This window comes from Dromiciops gliroides, chromosome 4, assembly GCF_019393635.1.
Source record: "Dromiciops gliroides isolate mDroGli1 chromosome 4, mDroGli1.pri, whole genome shotgun sequence".
Classification (NCBI taxonomy): domain Eukaryota; kingdom Metazoa; phylum Chordata; class Mammalia; order Microbiotheria; family Microbiotheriidae; genus Dromiciops; species Dromiciops gliroides.
This window is the reverse complement of record NC_057864.1, coordinates 17,868,425-17,885,506: the sequence shown is the minus strand read 5'-3', so window position 1 is coordinate 17,885,506 and position 17,082 is coordinate 17,868,425. Positions and strand designations below refer to the sequence as shown.

The following is a 17,082-nucleotide window of genomic DNA, read 5'->3' as shown; positions in this document are numbered from 1 at the left end:
GCCCAGTTACCTAATCCTCAATGGCTTCTCAAGTCCTATAGCAACTCTACTCAAAGTAAAAAAAAAAATCATTTTCAAAACCAAAACCAACCAACTGTTCTCACTTTCTTTAGTACTGCTAAGATCTAAGATTTCATCAGCATGGACATTCCAGCATATTTGCTTCCTCTGATATGCTAGCGATGTTACTCTGGTCAAGTGACATCACTTCTCTGGTCTTCTCTTTCCTTTTCAGGAAAATGATAACAATAGCACACATATCACAGGGTGGTTGTGAGGCTTCAAAAGGAGTTAATAAACCTTAAATGCTATAGAAATGTCAGTGACCAGTAGTAACAGCACTGATCACAATCCCTTCCACATCTGGATAAATAGTCTTGCAACTATGGCCAAAAGGAGCATCCCCTGTGACCAATTTGATAATGAGCTGAGTGGCTCCTCAGAAGATGGACCCCCATGCAATCGCTCAACAAGAAGCCTTTCCAGCTCACATCTGATGCTCTACAAGCTCTGAGGGCAAAGCATGTTCCTTTTTTGTCATTGCTAATAATTGCTATAGTACTTTAAAATTTGCAATGTGTCTTCCATGTGTTATCTCGTTCGACCCTTACAGAAACCCTTTAAGATAGGTGCTATTGTTATTTCACTTTAAGTCTGGGAGAATTGAGGCTAGGAGAGATTAAGTCACTTGCCCAGGCTTACATGGCCAGCTGAAACTCAGGTCTTCCTGACTCCAAGTCAGTGCTCTATCCCCTGTGCCACCTAGCTACATGAACACAGTAAGAACTTAACAAATGCTTGTGGATTGATTGATTGGTAGGACTTTCCAGAGCCTTTGGTCCCTTTGCATCATTTTGAAGAAGCCAGGGTCACAGTGAGTGATCTGAGGAAGGATTGAGGAGGCAATGGGAGGGTGTGGCCCCATGTTTTCTTACACTTCCCTCCCCTCCACTGACTGTGGCCTAATAACCCTGGCTTCCTGGCTATGCTACAAACATGGCCCATCTTCCAACCCCAAGTGTTTTCATCTACTGTCCTTCATATTGGGAAAGTTTTCACCCCTCGTCTCCACCTCCTGTCTTCCCTTCAAGTCTCAGCAAAAGCCCCATCTTCTGCAATGAGTCCTTTTTAGTCTTAACACCTTCTCTCTGAGACTACATCCAATTAATCCTGTTTATATCTTTTTTGTAGGGCAGCTAGGTGGTGCAGTGGATAGAGCACCAGGTCTGGAGGAAAGAAGATGCATCTTCCTGAGTTCAAATCTGCCCTCAGATACTTAGATGTGTGACCCTGAGCAAGTCACTTGACCCTGTTTGCCTCAGTTTTCTCATCTGTAAAATGAGCTAGAGAAGGAAATGGCCAACCCCTTCAGTATCTTTGCCAAGAAAACTCCAAATAGGTTTACAAAGAGTTGGACATGACTGAAATTATTGAACTATATCTTGCTAGTACAAAGTTACTTGCATGTCTTTCCTTCCTTTGCTTTGCTTTTTTCTTTCCTTTTCTTCCTGTATATTGTCCTTCCTATTCCTCTTTTTTCCTCCCTTTCTTTTATCTTCAGTAGTTAACACAGGACCTGGGATATAGTAGGCACTTTCATAAATGCTAATTGACTGGCTAACTGACTATTGGATTTTGAGTCAGAAAACCTGAATTCAAAACTTAGCTCTGCCATATAGGAAGGCTAAAAGAGAACACTGTAATACAAACAAGGACTATAAGCCCACAGCAATCAATTGGATGAACAATTACTGCCTGTGTGACCCTGGATAAGTCACTTCACTTCTCTGAGACAGTTTCCTCATCTACAAAATGAGAGGTTTGGATTAGAGGGTATCTCAGGTCACTTCTACTTCTAAGTCTGTGATCCTCTGATCCTCTGATTTAATATAAAAAGTTGTATTAATTTATTGGCTGGTCAGGGTAATGGATCCTCCTTAGTAAATTTCCCAGGGGTCCTGACACTAAAGCTTCCAAGATTAAAAAATAGTATGCATTTCAAAAGCTGCCATTTCCCCTCCTTCCCTATCGCAAAAGGACACTTCCTTCCCCTGGAAAAAGAAATCCAAGCCATCCCTAAATATTGCCTCAGAGTTCCAAGTTTACCAAGGACTTCCATGGACTTTTTTCCTCTAAACGTTTTCTCCTCTTGTCCTTAATACTGATGCTTTGTTGTTATTTTGTCATTTTTCAGAAAAGTCCCACTCTCTGTGGCTCCTTGGTGGGGATGTTTCTTGGAAAAGATAACTGAGTGGTTAGCCATTTCCTTCTCCAGCTCATTTTGCAGATGAAGAAACTGAGGCCAACAGGGCGAAATGATTTGCCCAGGGTCACACAGCTAGTAAGTGTCTGAGGTCAAATTTGAACTCAAGTCTTTCTGACACCAGACCCAGTGTTCTGTACACTGTGACACCTATCTGCCCACCTACAGATATTTTACCAATGAGTAAATTGAGGGCCAGAGAAGTGAAGGGAGTTTCCCAAGATCACACAGCTCATAAGCAGAGCAGTTTGAGTGTGCACACTGGGCTCCTGCCTATCGCCCATTTTTTCCACTAGGGGCCATTATCTCTCCCATATATCAAGTTAACAGACTGAACTGGAGAACACCTGGGGCTGCCATCCTGCTTCTGTCGCTGGGGGAAGTCATTCAGGCTCTCTGGGCTCAGTTTCCTCCTCTGTAAACCCTAAATAATGCTGTCTGGAGTGCCGCTATCCTAATTATTTTGAGGTCCTAATGAGAGAATGTCTGTAAATAGCTTAGGTGCCACATCGATGTCTGTTGTTACGATTAAACGGGTGACAGATTGTGTCTGCAAATTTGGAGATACTCAGTTTTATCTTTCTTTGAGATCCTTTTGCTGAGATGCCTACAAGGAAAACTAAGCTAAAAAATTTAATTGGGGGCGGAGATGGGGGACCTGACCTGTGATTTTGTGAATTAATTGGCATGAGGACCTCCCTCCTCCTAGACCGATCAGCATTTCAGCAATTGGTGGCCTCAAAGCTGCCTGGGATGCTGAAAGGTTAAGTGATTTCCCCAGACTCTCCCAGCCAGCGTGTATCTGTCACAGGCAGTTCCCCGATTCAGTGGCTGGTCCTCAATTCCCTAAATCCCCCAAACTCTCACACTCAAAAATGCCCATTAGAAAAAATATCCCGAAACAAGCATGTGACCAATGACCAGGGAGAGAAATTATACAAGCCCCGATGTAGGAATTCAATGGCCTAGTTCTGCCCTGTAAGGAAATAGTGAATGAATAGGGCAACACAAATGATACCAACTCTGAAAGCAAAGGCTGTTTTTCAGTTGTGCCAGACTCTCCTTTACCCCATTTGGGGTTTTCCTGGCAGAGATACTGTAGTGCTTTGCCATTTCCTTCTCCAGCCCATTTTACAGATAAGAAAACTGAGGCAAACAGGGTGAAGTGATTTGCCCAGGGATCACAGAACTAATAAGTGTCTGAGGATGGATTTGAACCCATGTTTTCCTGACTCCAGGCCCAGCACTCTATCCACTGCACCACCTAGCCACCCTCTGGAATCAAAGGACCTGGATTTGAATCCTACATGGCACTAACTGTGGAAGTTTGAGCAAATTACTTAATGTCTCTAAACTTTAGCATCCTCCTTTAGCAGGAATCTTAACTTTGAGTTCACTAAAGCCCAGGGAGTCTGTGACCCATGAAAACAAAAAGGACTAGATGAAAACAAGAAAACTAGATGAAAACAAAAAGGACTAGATGACTTTTGCCGCTTCTTTCCTCTCGAGCTCCTTGATCTGAGGATTCTAAGAGTCCATAGAGAGACCTGGGAAGGTTTCCATGAAATGACACAGGGTAAAGAAGGAGAACATGCAAAGTGTTGATACACACAACTGGCCACAACATTGTAAATGAAGACAACATCTAACGGCGCCTGATGCCTCAGACAGCATTGGCCTCGAATGACGAGAGTCAGAACCATCTCCCTTCCTGTCTGTTCAAAAATGCTCAATTTCTGATGGAGAAATTGATGCGTGCACTCGGCTGCCTGGTCAAACTGTTTTCAGAAGTGCGCTTGCATTGTACCATTGTTTGGGGGCTTATTGAGAAGCGTCAGCTATGTCAGAGCAAAATATATCCATTAAAAACAAAAGAAAGTTATGGAAAATTCAAGAGTCATGTATTAATACTACTACTCAGAATATACCATGCAAAGTCCTGGGGGGATCCAAAGTGTAAATGAGACACATACACAAAAGACAAAAATATAAAATACAAATAAGACATACAGGAGAAATGCAAACTCACAGACGTGTTCAAAGCAGGATGCAGACAGAAGGAGTCTTGGGCACACAGAGGAGGGGCCCCACAAGGCAGGGTAAAAAGCACCTTGAACTCAGAATCAGGACAATATGGGTCTGTCGTTCACTATTTGTGTGGCCTTGAGCCAATTGCTGCTACTTTCTAGGTCTCCGTCTCCACACCTGTAAAATCAGGGGTTGAACTCCATGACCCAGATGGCCCCTCCCAGGTCTACATCTATAATCCTATCAAGGGAAATGAAAGAAGACTTCCTAGAAGAGGAGGCAGGATTTGAGATGCACTTTAAAGAATTGGGGTTCGGGGTGAGGAGGGTACAGGCAGCCAAAATTGCTAAGAAGAGTGAGGAGAAAGACAAAGAAAGTCAGAATTATTTCCAAAATCTCTCAGTCCTTTCTACGATAGCACCTTTCAGGCAGGCAGGAGAATGGTAATAGGTAACATCCAGTGTCATATTATCATTTACCCACATCTGTTTTGTTTTATTGGGAATTTCAATAAAAACCCTCCCTTTGTTTCCCGCACCTGCCACTACCCAGGTACTAAAGATACCCAAAGACTGGACAAGGGCTGGACGAGTCACGATAAGATTCCCATCATTTGGGTTCCAAGAGCTATTTCCCTTTCAAAGATGAATTAAATTATTTTGGGGGAAAGTTGGCTGATGGCACCCACATGAAACCAGCAAGTAACCACCAAGTATGCATCTTCCTCATGTGAAGCGGAAAATGATTAGAAACTAAATCACTCATTGGAGAGCTGAAAAACACCCATCTAAGGCCAGTTTTGTGCCCACCACCTTCAGCAACTCCTACCATCCACTTCATTATCGGCTCTGTCCCTCTCTGTTCTGCACAGAGGTGTGTCTATGTTTACATACATATACATATCTAGCTAGCTATGTAAATGTATACATACACACACACATATATATATATACACATATATTTTTTCTAACTTAATTCAGAGAAGAAAAATAAGGAAACACGAAAGCCCACAGATGCTAGGGCTTTTTCACTGTTCCAAAGGCTTTCTTGCCTCGGATCCATTCAGTTGCAGGTTCAGAAGGAAAATGTCCAAGGAGAAGTTAAATTCAAAACATGTAGTTGCTTTCTGGTGTCATTTTTTTTTTCTTTCTGACTGAAGGCAAACCATTTGGCTGTTTGTTTCCAAAAAGGCATCTGTCAGCAATCAAAGGGGGAAGAAACGCATGGAGCAAATGCAATTGTTTGGAGTAGTATTTCCTGGATCATGTTAAATGCTTAAATTGCTCCCCATTATGCTCACCAAATAATTTTATTTCCCACAATCATTGCAATATTTAGCATGTTGGATTTAATCTTGTTTTAAGGCTATTAACAACGGGCAAGGCTTGTGAAGGGCCTAATTGCTCAATGGGAAAGACCGGCTTCCGCCATCCCCATACAGCACAATGATAAAGTTAAACGTGCCTAATTGTTCTGGATTTAAAACACCATTATCCAATAATATTTATCATTTCTTTGTTCTGGACTACCGGGCCATCTGGAATAAAATCTTCTCAAGCTTCACTCATTCACAAAGTGAAATCTGTCCTCTTATTTCCCAGCTTACCTTGGGCACCATTCATAAATATTAGATGGGCCTAGGCTGGCTTGGGCCAGGCACAACACCCATCCTCACAAACACGAAGAAGCAGAAAAATCGGGGGGCTATTGATTGGCAACACTGAAATGGGCAAAGCATAGCATTCACGGCTGCCTCTGAAATTTCCATGTGCCTTATGGTGCCCCAAGGAACAGACAGAAAGCCAGGCAAGTCCCAGAGTAAAGAAAACTGGGGTGGGTTTGCTTTGTGTGGACAAGGAACAAGGGATGAAGCCTACATGAATTCAAAAATGGAAATGCTATTTAAAAAAAAAATCTAACTTGGGGTTGGAGGTGACTGTATCTTGTGCAGTTCTTTCCAAATCTTTTCCTCCTTTTCCCTAAGTGTTCAGCTGAAGAAGGACCAGAACATTTGAACAAAAAACGGAAGTAGCAGAAGACGATTAATGTTTTGGTAGGCCAGTTTCTGGCAAGGAGTTTTCTTCTCTTCCTGGACTTGTGAATCTCACTTAACACTTCCCAGGTTCATTCAGACCCCTTTTCAGTAAACAGAAATTATCCTCTGTTTCAGTCAGAGGCACCGCTGAGTCACCTCGGAGTTTGACAGTCCATGTCATTGGTAGCCAGTTATTTCCTCAACCAACCTCCAACCCCAAAATTATGCAAAGCAGAGTGATTCGTGTTGGGGACGGGTGAAGAGAAAGTAAAGGAGAATAGCATTTATTATTGAAATCATTCACTCTCTGAGGACCATTTTTCCTGTTTTAAATTATTAAAAAAAAATCTTTAGGGCACAGCTAAAGAACATAGACCCACCCTAAGAAAAGTGGACTAGAAGAACTATTTACTAGGTGTTGAACAGTTAAGTAACTCTTACTAGGTAAAAAGTCCCAAAATTGGTGGGGAAGCATTGACCTGTGGATTTGAACTCTGCTTCAATGAGAAGATGTACAGTGTTAGTGAAACTGAAGATCATTATGTTCTCCAGACTTCCAAGAGATTTTTTTAAAAATGAGAAAAACAGTTGGGCTGTGAATGAGTGTGTTTCCGCTGACACCGTTGTGTTGCCCTCAGAAGCAGCAATACATGGCCTTGTCCAGGTTTTAAGGGCTTGCTTTTAGGGTATTTTCCTGAGCATATTTCTTCTCCCAAGACTTCCTTTACAAAAGCACAGAACTACTGAAAAAAAAAAAACCTGCGGGCTACAGCTTACCACCTACCTTCCTAAAAGGATTTCAGCAGGTCCCTGGTCCCCAATGCCATCAAAGGATTAAAATATGACATAAATCCTTCTCTCTGGACCCAGAGTTTCCTATTTAAACCTCACTCTTTTGAGAAGGAAGAACTTCAAAGTGTTCTATGTTACCTCAACTTCCCATGTGTTTATCTAAAAATCCCTCTTCTCCATCACCCTTTCATAGTGGGCTCATGGTGGTGGTTTCTTCACCCAACCCCCCATTTCCTTAGAAAAGAGTATGTTCAGGGGGGGGGGTTTAATACCAAAAAATGGATTAATGTTAGAAAATTAGACATGATAAGGAAGCCCAAATAGAGTAGAAGTAATTTAAAATGATTGGTTCTTCTTCTATGTGAAAATATGAAAAATTCTACATTTCTGGGGCATTTTATAGGAGGTACATGTGTGTGATGGAAGGGTATTAGCGCATTTTAATAGGACCACAGGAAACACCAATATGTAATTAAAATTCATTAAAATATTATCCAGGTGATTATTCATGTGAAAATCTATTCACTGCAATAAAATGCCAAGAGCTTTCAGAAATGAGAAACCGGAAATATAGGGTCTCCTGTTCACATCCCTACAAGGTCACATGCATACACGGATATGTGCGTGTGTGTGCCACACAGGTTTGTTGTGTTGTGTTTTGTTTTTTCAAAAAAAATTTAATTAAGTCTAAACTTGGAAGCTGGACCCATTTTCTGGTTCAGGGATTTTTCTTTCTTCTTTTTAAAAATTTGCTTTGGATGATTATGGGTGAGCTGGGCAAACGTCGTTGAAAATCGCCTAAATCATTCATTCCCTGCTCTTGTCCTTCAGAAAAAGTAGCCGTGAAAACCAGATCCCAAATAAGCCTAAAAGTGAGTGAGAGGAGAGAGAGAGAGAGAGAGAGAGAGAGAGAGAGAGAGAGAGAGAGAGAGAGAGAGAGAGAGAGAGAGAGAGAGAAGAAAAAAAATCCCAAAACATTGCATGACAGTTTCTAAGCACTTCCATCTGTCAAGCAGAAATTTTAGGCTAATAGCCTGTGGCGATCCCTGCGTAGTCCACTACCTGCCTTTGTCCTATTAAATCTCTTTATTCTCCTTTTAAAAAGGGGGGAGGGAAAAAGAAAAGGGGGGGTTGTGGAAGGAAAGGAAAACCCTTGTAGACCCAAGTCATCGGAGTGATGAAGCCCTCCCTGTAGCCGCCTCTTTGATGTGCACCAGCGGGCTCAGGGGCGCTCGGAAGCAGAGCAAAGACTGGAGCGGTGGGAGCAGATGACTTCTCATCTGCTCCTCACCTTGCCACTGGCTCTGGGAGAGATTGGTTCATTGTCAAGGAGCCTTTTTTTTTACCCATGATTCCACATGGTTCGGGCCGGACTACATGTTGCCCAACATGCCATCGCAAATGTTTTCTCAATTAGGTGTCTTATCTCCCGTGAGTTAGCATCAGATGAGGCTCGCTGACAGCGTCATGGCAGCTAAAGCTTCGGATGGCTCCATCAAATGGCAGCTTTGCTACGACATCTCGGCCAGAACTTGGTGGATGGTGAGTTGGCAGCCGGGGCTGCCTTTTTTTTTTTTTTCCCTTCCTCCTTTTTTTTTTCCGACTTTCCCTCCCTCTTTGACAAAATGTCCCAGACCTCACATTCATCAAATTAACATTTGATTTTTTTCACACTCTTCCAGGGCCGCCAGTCTGGCTCCCCCTGTTCTTCTTGCCTTGTTCGCTCTTCCCCTGCCACTCTGGGCTCTGAGTTCCCAGGAGTTGGCCACAGGACAGAGCCTGGTTCTGTCTGGGGTGGGGTAGGGGATGGGGGGCTTAAAGGGGGGGACGCTTAGAAAATTGGTCATTTAATTTTTAAGATTTTGTTTTAAATGTGGAAAGTTTTGCGCTGCAAGTTGGGGCTGAGTAAGGACTTGACAAAAGTGGGTTTTGTTGTTGTTTGGGGTTTTTTGTCCTCGGTCCCTTAGTTCTTGCCACCTCCGTTTGTCTTACACTCTTGTTTCCAAGGACAATATTTTCTGATGACCTGAGATCAGGAGAGGAGGGGTGATCCAAACAAGTGAACTTAGAGTGGACTGACCTCATCTAGAGTCCCACTAGGCAGATGGCCTGAAATCGTCTCCTCTGAGGTCTTCAAGTCAGGCTTCCCCACCACCTCTCCACCTCCCCACCTCCAACTTAACTTCCTTTGGCCCGTCTGGAATAAAACAGGTTCCCCCTCCTCGCCAGCACCACAGGCATGTGCAGCTAGGAGCCCCCATCTTCTGCCTCGGAGCTGCTAGAGGGACTATGAAAGTTTTAATAAAGTCCTAACATGCGCCACAGAACGAGTTAACTCACATGTCATGGTCGGCCAGGCCAGGCAACCTTTGACATCTTGTATCCATAAGAGGTAGAGTGAGTCCGGAGGATGCACAATGGTTCATTGTGGCCGGGGATGCCAGTCCTGTTGTGAGGAAGAGAGTCCTCAAGTCATTACTGCCCTCGTTAGGGTGGTGTCCGTTAAGGATTAATTCGTTAGCAGCGCATTTCTCGTTTTCGGTAATTATTATTCCTGTGGCAAGCGTGAATTCTTCCAGGGAGAGAAAAAAGTTTGCTGCCAGGACAATGAATGTATTATCCGTTTCTAACTGGACCGTGAACTCCAGCTCATTTCACATAGATATCAGTTTAAAAAAAAAGGGGGGGGGTGGTGTTTAGGGGGGAGTGGGGGGACTAGCGAATGGAATTACAAAACAAGGCATGATCGGTTTCATTGTATGAACCACTGAAACTGTTTCCCTTCCCTGGTCCTGCCCTGGCTGATTTTCGGGATCATTTTGGGGAAGTTTTTAGGAGTTCTGAGAACTGAGAGACTTTTAAAAGTGACCTACGGAAGGATGGAAGCGGCTGCTTGGGGTGCATTGTATAAGCACAACCTGGGACTTGAGTTAAGGTGGCTGTGTGTGTGTCCGTGTGCGTCTGTATCTGTGTGTATGTGTACGGGTGCGTGTTTTTACTTTGAATTTCTGAACTATACGTTAAAGACTGGCCCGGTGGTTGCCAGGAAAATGTTACATTGTAGTTTTTGGTTAATTAGACTAGTGGAAGACTAACCACTTAGCTCCTGAAATTTTATTCACACTACTTATTTTCCAATTAGAGTTTCTGCCAGGGAGAAAATGAGTTTTTACTTGTATGCTCGGATGCTGTTACCTATCCTTTTGCCTCATGCTTCTTGTTAAATGCTAGAAATGAATGCATCGATGAGTTCAACGATTGGTTTCTAAGGAAAGTTGTAAGCTTTTGGGGGGAGGAAAAGGAGTGTATGTTGATGGACATAGCTTTTATAGACTGCGATATTTTTATAGTAAAATGCACCTTCCTTTTATTTGGTGGGACTCATTGAGCCGTGGTTCAAAAGCGTACAACTGTAATCTCTTTCTATAAAGTTTACTTGGAAGTTGCTTTTCATTTAAAATTATTTTACAGATGTTTTACTGCTGGGGATATAAAATATAAAAGTGATGGAAACATTTAGTAATGCACTTGACTAAAAATAAACAACACGATAGCCACACATGCTGTTGTTTACATTGAACTCAAGGGAATCTCTTCCAAACTTTAAGGCACCCCCAGATTTCTGTTCTGAAAGGAACAAGAGACCAGAGTGTTCTCTAAGGAAGCTAGAGAAGTTGGCTTAAAGGAGAAATCAATTTCGCTGGCGCTGAAATTAACAATGTAGGACCACAATTTGGAAACATTACTTGCAAATAATTGCGACACACATTTTCCATCAGTGATGGAAAAGCCTAATCCTTTGGGGAAAGAAAATAGGTCCAATTAAAATGAAAGGCTAATTCAGATTTCAGATTTTTTTTTTGCTACTTCTCCTTCCCCTTCTATCAGCCTCTTCTTTGACTCCCCACATACACACATCCTTTCACCAAAAAGCAAGCAAAAACACCAAAAATTTAAACACACACACAACTTTTAAAATGGCAAAACAAATCCCGCTTAACCAAAATTATGGAACAATCCTAGAGTTTGTCATGGAAGGCAAAGAAAGCTTTGGAAATTACCTCATGCATCATCAAGGTCCCCCGCTGCAGAGTGAGAAACTTCAGTTGGGTCCTCCCAGCAAACATACAAAGGGATTTCACTGAATGCCCCTTCCGCCCATGGAGACTCAGCTGCCAAGGCCGGGATATGCAATTTTGCTTTTTAATGAATCGTAAACAATTTGTATGGCAAACGAGTTTGTTTGTTTTTGTTCTGGGGCATGTGTGCAGCGGAGTTGTAGCCAGTTACATAGTAATCTACTGTCGCCTTGCATATACAAATGATGGCAAGATTCTGGACTTTTTTTTTTTTTTACTTTTTCCCCCATAATAAAGACCTGTTATCATGAAAGAAACTGCTTTATAAAAGACTGAGAATAATGCCCTCTTCCCTTCTCCTTTCTCTCTCTCCGATCTCTTTCCCTCTCTCTTTCTCCATCTCTTCCATCTGATAAGAATTCGTTCTAGATCTGTCTCCCCCCCCCCCCCCCGCCACGTTTTTATTGATAACTAGCTGGAGATCAGTTGATCAGATAATTTGCTAAAAATGAACTGATTTTTGTCATGGGGCTAAAGAGCCCCACTCTTGTATGAGATATGAGTCCTTGGAGTAGCCATCCTTGCCTTCCAAATTAACCTCCCACTTCTGATGCTTATGCAGTGTTTATTAGGGATGTGACAAATACTCAATTCGCCTTTCCATACTAAAAAGGAACAAGGGGTCAAGAGAACCAGAAGTCAAAGAAAAACTTTTTTATCACATCCAAGAACATTATAAACAAACTTTGTCTTGGACTAGCAGTCTGGCTTCTTGGTATGTGTAGATTTTAACATTAATTACATTTGTCACTGCCACTTCTGAGAAATCTTTTGAAATCTGAGCCTCTCCTCTAATGCTTTAATCACGCAAATCAAGAAATAGATATTACGTATCAATTTAGCCTAACGATGTTGTGACATCTCTTACTGAAACCTTGTCGACATGAAAATACAGGAAAACTCCATGAAATTCCCCTCCTCTTTCAAGGTTTGCAAATGGCACATCGATTGCCTGAGCTACAAGCAGGCAATTGAGACAATTTTTGACCAATAGATCCTTTACTTAGGTCCTATGTGGCCGACAATATAAAGGGGAGAAAATATCTCCACGGTTGCAGTCACCCATTGATTGATAATAAGGTGTGTGGGACAATTGCAGCATATTCATCTCAAAATACCATTTATCCTTCCTTCCTTACTGGTAAGCAGTCAAAAAGGGGGCGGGGGGGGGGGGATCATAGTAGCCAAAAGTGCCGAATATGAAATTGCCTCTTTAAGTTTCCTTGACTGATGTTAGAGCGTGGCCATTGATTTTAGATACCTCATCACTGTAAGTCAACTTTTTTCCCCCTCAAGAGCTGTCTATCATTCCATCAAAATTCTCAGGACACACCATTTTCCTCAGGGACCTCTTTGGTCAAGAAAGGTGTCTTTCTTGGACCCAGAACTGATCCCACCATTTAAAAGGGGCTTGTGCACAAGTTACAAGGTGTTTTGGTGAATTCTTTTAGCCCAAGTTTGACGATACCAATAAATCCCTCAGCTCCAGAAAACTTGCAGAATGAATGACAGTCTCACTGATGCATAGCTAACTCATATTTCATTGAAACCCTTTTCCCGCCTTTGATGGATATTTTCAATTCATCTCAGAAGCTGTATTTACAATCTTCATTTTTGATATGTCAGCTCTTAACTGAGCAATGCTTGACAATAACGCTTTACAGTTTTTCACTAAATGCAGGGTAGAATAGCTTTTTTTTTCTCCCATTTTTTTGCCCCATCTCTTTCAAGATATTGATCAAAATAGCTAGGGGCCAGGAAGGGTGTCCTATAATAGCTAACTAGAAGAAGTGTCAACATGAGGAGTACTTAGGCCTTTGTAACATGACTAAACTCAGCATCAACTTCCGAGGGGAGGATCCACTCTAAACAAGCTTTTTTAAAAAATTTGACTTCACGTTATAATGCAGAAGGATATTTTTACACATCTCTGTTGAATGAAATGTCTCGATATACAACCATTAAAAATATGCCTGTGGCTTCTTATTCCAATTCATTTATAAATTGATGTGTCCACACAGAATAATTATTAAAAGTATAAACCATCGGGGCATATATCATCAGAGGCAAATTTCAATGGACAAGTAAACTTCCCTTACTATAATTTCTTTTCTTCTCGTGCTGTCTAATAAAACATTCATTTTCCATGCTTATAAGCCAATCCTTTTGCAGCAGTGTTCACTGTTTGGAGAGGAAACGAGAAAGAAAGCAACCCTTTAAATTATGGATCCATTTTGCTACTGCTTTTTCAAAAGCAAGTCCATTACCTCCCAAAGTAACTCCCTCAGAAATATCCTTGCCTGGGTCCATGTAGTTAGACTATCTGCTTAAAAAAAGCTTGATTTCCTATTACTACACTCGTATTTCACTTGTGAACTTTAGATAGTAAAATATAAGCTTTGTGCTGGCTGATTTTCTCCTCTTTCCTTCACCTGTCCTGAATATCATTTAAGGAATGGTTCTAATTTAAAATCCACAGAGTCAGGGGCTGATTAGAAGACAGGAAATTGGAGGATTAAACTGTCTGGTTGAACTTCCTTTCCTTATCAGCACTCAGTAACTTACGCTGGATTATAAACTCAACAAGACAGTTTTTACAGTGTATTGTTCCTCACCGGAGTGTGAATGTTTGTGTCCATTGGTGTATGTTTGTGAACAGGTTTATTTGGAAATGTGTCTTCCTAAAATGAGAGTCGAACAAATTGCAAATTCTAAACTGGTGTTTTGTTTCGTTTTCCTTCCCACTAGAAATAGTGGGCTGTTTTGAGACCCAGGCTGTTGTGATCCATGGCCATCCACATTTGTTTCTTCAAGGATGTTGTTTAAGTGAACTTTCGCTTGCAAACACTTTCTATGAAACTGAGAAAATAAGGAAGGAAATCCTTTAAGGTGGAAAGTGAGATTGATGCTATTGTTTTCTAAGAGAAAGATGGATCCAGGAAACTCTTAAGCGATCCTTCAGAATCTGGGGCGGCCGCCTGGTGAGGAAGGAGCTGGGGACTCTCTCTTCTTGTTGTTCTAGAACCAAACTGCTTAGTTACTTCTCTCTTGACCCAGAGAAGAAATCAGCTGAGGAACAGGACCAAGGCTTAGGGTCATAGGATGAAATATTCCAGGTGAGAACATTCCTGTGACAAGGAGGTGCAAATGGAGAGAGACAGAAATAAGGGAACTTTTGTATGCATAAATTAGTGTAACTAGCAAAAATTCCAACTGTCCTAGATTTGTTTATTTCTGTGCCTTGCTTCCTAAAGTCCTTCCAGTCCAGGAATGGAGTTTAGAAAATCAAATGATTGTGAGTCCTCTCTCTCCATGTCTCTCTCAGTCTGTGTGTTTGTGTGTCTCTCTGTCTCTATCTGTCTCTCTCTGTTTCTTTCTGTTTCTGTCTTTGTCTCTGTCTCTCTCTGTCTCTATTTCTTAATTGTCTCTGTCTGTCTCTTACTGTCTGTCTCTCTCCCTCTCCATCTCAGTCTCTGTCTCTCTGTGTCTCTCCATATTTCTCTCTTCATCTTTCTATCTCCGTATTTCTCTCTCTCCATCTTTCTGTCTCTGTCTGCCTGTCTTACTGTCTCTCTTTGTTTCTGTCTACTTCTGTCTTCTCCATATTTCTCTCTCCATTTCTTTGTCTCTGTCTTTCTCCCTTTTTCCCGGGATTTCTCCATATTTCACTCCCCACTTCTCTTTCTGTCTCTTTGTATCTGTCTCTGTCTTCTCTATCTCTGTGTGTGTCTGTCTCTGTTTCTCTTGTCTGTCTCTGTCTCTCTGTTTCTCCTGCTTCTTTCTCTCTGTATCTTGTCTTTCTTTGTCTGTGTCTCTCTGTCTCTCTGTTGCTGTTCGTGTGTCTCTGTCTCCATCTCCTGTCTCTGTTTCTCTCTGTATCTTTCTTTCTCTATATCTCTGTATCTCTTTCTTTCTGTTTGTGTAAGACACTGAGAAATATGTGATGTGATTCAATTAACTGAGGAAGCACGGAATAATGAATAGGCAATTGGTCTTCGAGTCTGGAAAACCTGAATTCAAATCCTTGATCAGATGCTTACTAGCTGTGACACTGAAAAAAATAATCTAACCTCTCCATGCTTTCATTTCCTAGTCTGTGAACAAAAGGGGATGGTCACTCAATGACCAACTCCAAGTCTAAGCCCCACCTCTCATTCTGAAATGTGCCACAATGAGCACATCTCTGGATCCCCGTTTCCTCCTATTGAAAGTGAGAAGGCTGGGTTCAGTGACTCCTGAAGTCACTTCCAATTCTAAAGCCATCATCTATGATTGGGATTCTCCTTCAGTAACCCTTGGCATGAGGATCAGTTAAAACAAGAAATAGTATAGCAGTCTGGCAATAAACATTTATTAAGCACCTACTATGTATTAGTCAGGGGCAACTAGGGGGTGCAGTGGATAGAACAGGGCAGAGGGCCTAGAGCTAAGAAGATATGAGTCCAAATCTGTCCTCACAGACTTGCTAGCTGTGTGACCCTGGACAAGTCACTTAACCCTGTTTGCCTCAGTTTCCTTAACTGTAAAATGAGCTGGAGAAGGAAATGGCAAATATCTTTGCCAAGACAACTGCATAGACAAAGTCCATGGGGTCACATAGAGTCGGTCACAACTGAATGACAGAACAACAACAATGTGCTGGGCAACTGTGCTAAAGCTTGGGGATACAAGAAAGGGCAAAAGACAGTCCCTGACCTCTAGAAGCTTACAGTCTAATGGGGGAAATAACATGCAAACATGCTATGTATGGAATAATTTGGAGAAAATCAGCAGAGGAAAGGGGATGGGGAAGGCTTCTTGTAGCAGATGGGATTTTAGGCAAGGCTTGAAAGAAGATAGGGAAGAGTGAAGGCAAAGATGAGGAAGGAAGGCCTTTCTAGACATGGCTGGGAGGAGCTCTGAGTAAGTGCCAGAATTGATTTCTGTCCATTGGAGATGGGTAGCTAGGAGCTAAAAATATCTCCAGAAGTCTTTTTCCTAGTTCAATGACACAACAAAAAACTCAAAAGTAAATGTAACAAAATTATTAAGATTAAGAGGGATTTGAATGAGGAGATATGAGAAGATAACACACATGTTTTCAGACTTTCTCAATATAACAATCAGTTGTACTGATTTTTTCCCCTCTCTTGAAAAACATTATTTTTATCATAGGGGATGACTCTTGGGGAGGTATATATAGGACATTAAGGTGATGGAAGATGCAGAAAATATCAATTAAATTTTTTTAAGAATCCTTTTTACCTATGAGACAGAAGGGATCATGAGTTCATCATATAGTAAGAGCAAGAAAGGACCCTGATTTTGGATAGGAAAGTTGAGATTGAGAAAAGGTAAGAGTCTTCCTCAACAGGTAGTAAGTGGCAGATTAGAATCTAGAATCTAGAATCACATTCAGGCTCCCCACCACCAAATCCAGCCAGTTACATTGGAAGTTTGCAGGATCATATGTTTCAAATTGAGAGGGATCTTCAAAAGCCATGTAGTCCAATCTTCTCATTTTATAGATGGGGAAACTGAGGTTTTACAATAACTTACCCATAGTCCTACAGTTACTGCCCTTTTGAGTCATCACAGAAACTATTTTCTCCCCTTTTCCTACAAACTCAGCCACCTTGCAATTGAAATAGGAAATGTATCCCCTCATGAGAAGAGATCTATGGCTCACATTCTCCCTTTGCAGGATTAAGGCCATTTATCCCCCTCATGCCATAGGTGATAATTGCTGTTCCTCTGGGAGGGAAGCAATAGCACAAGAACATGCCTTTGGCCAGCCCCCAAGAGGTCAACAGTACAGGCTGAGCCCAATGTCTGCCCTACTTAGG

The 17,082-nt window shown here is 41.9% G+C and overlaps 1 protein-coding gene and 1 long non-coding RNA gene across 6 annotated transcripts in view; one reads left to right on the top strand and one right to left on the bottom strand.

Moving 5' to 3' along the window:
• Nucleotides 1-11,260, bottom strand: part of LOC122756070 — a 67,942-nt gene extending 56,682 nt beyond the window's left edge. For both annotated transcript variants that reach the window (XR_006356431.1, XR_006356432.1), the window contains exons 1-2: nt 11,180-11,260; nt 9,459-9,564 (exon numbers count right to left, since the gene is read on the bottom strand). This is a non-coding gene — a long non-coding RNA (uncharacterized LOC122756070). The remainder of the gene's footprint in view (nt 1-9,458; nt 9,565-11,179) is intronic.
• Nucleotides 8,287-17,082, top strand: part of NFIA (nuclear factor I A) — a 708,739-nt gene continuing 699,943 nt past the window's right edge. Inside the window, exon 1 of one of the 4 annotated variants that reach the window (XM_044005161.1) lies at nt 8,287-8,660. In XM_044005161.1, the coding sequence (XP_043861096.1) occupies nt 8,565-8,660 (96 nt within the window). In that variant the 5' untranslated portion in view covers nt 8,287-8,564. The remainder of the gene's footprint in view (nt 8,661-17,082) is intronic. The other 3 variants (XM_044005162.1, XM_044005160.1, XM_044005165.1) reach the window with 3 other exon arrangements.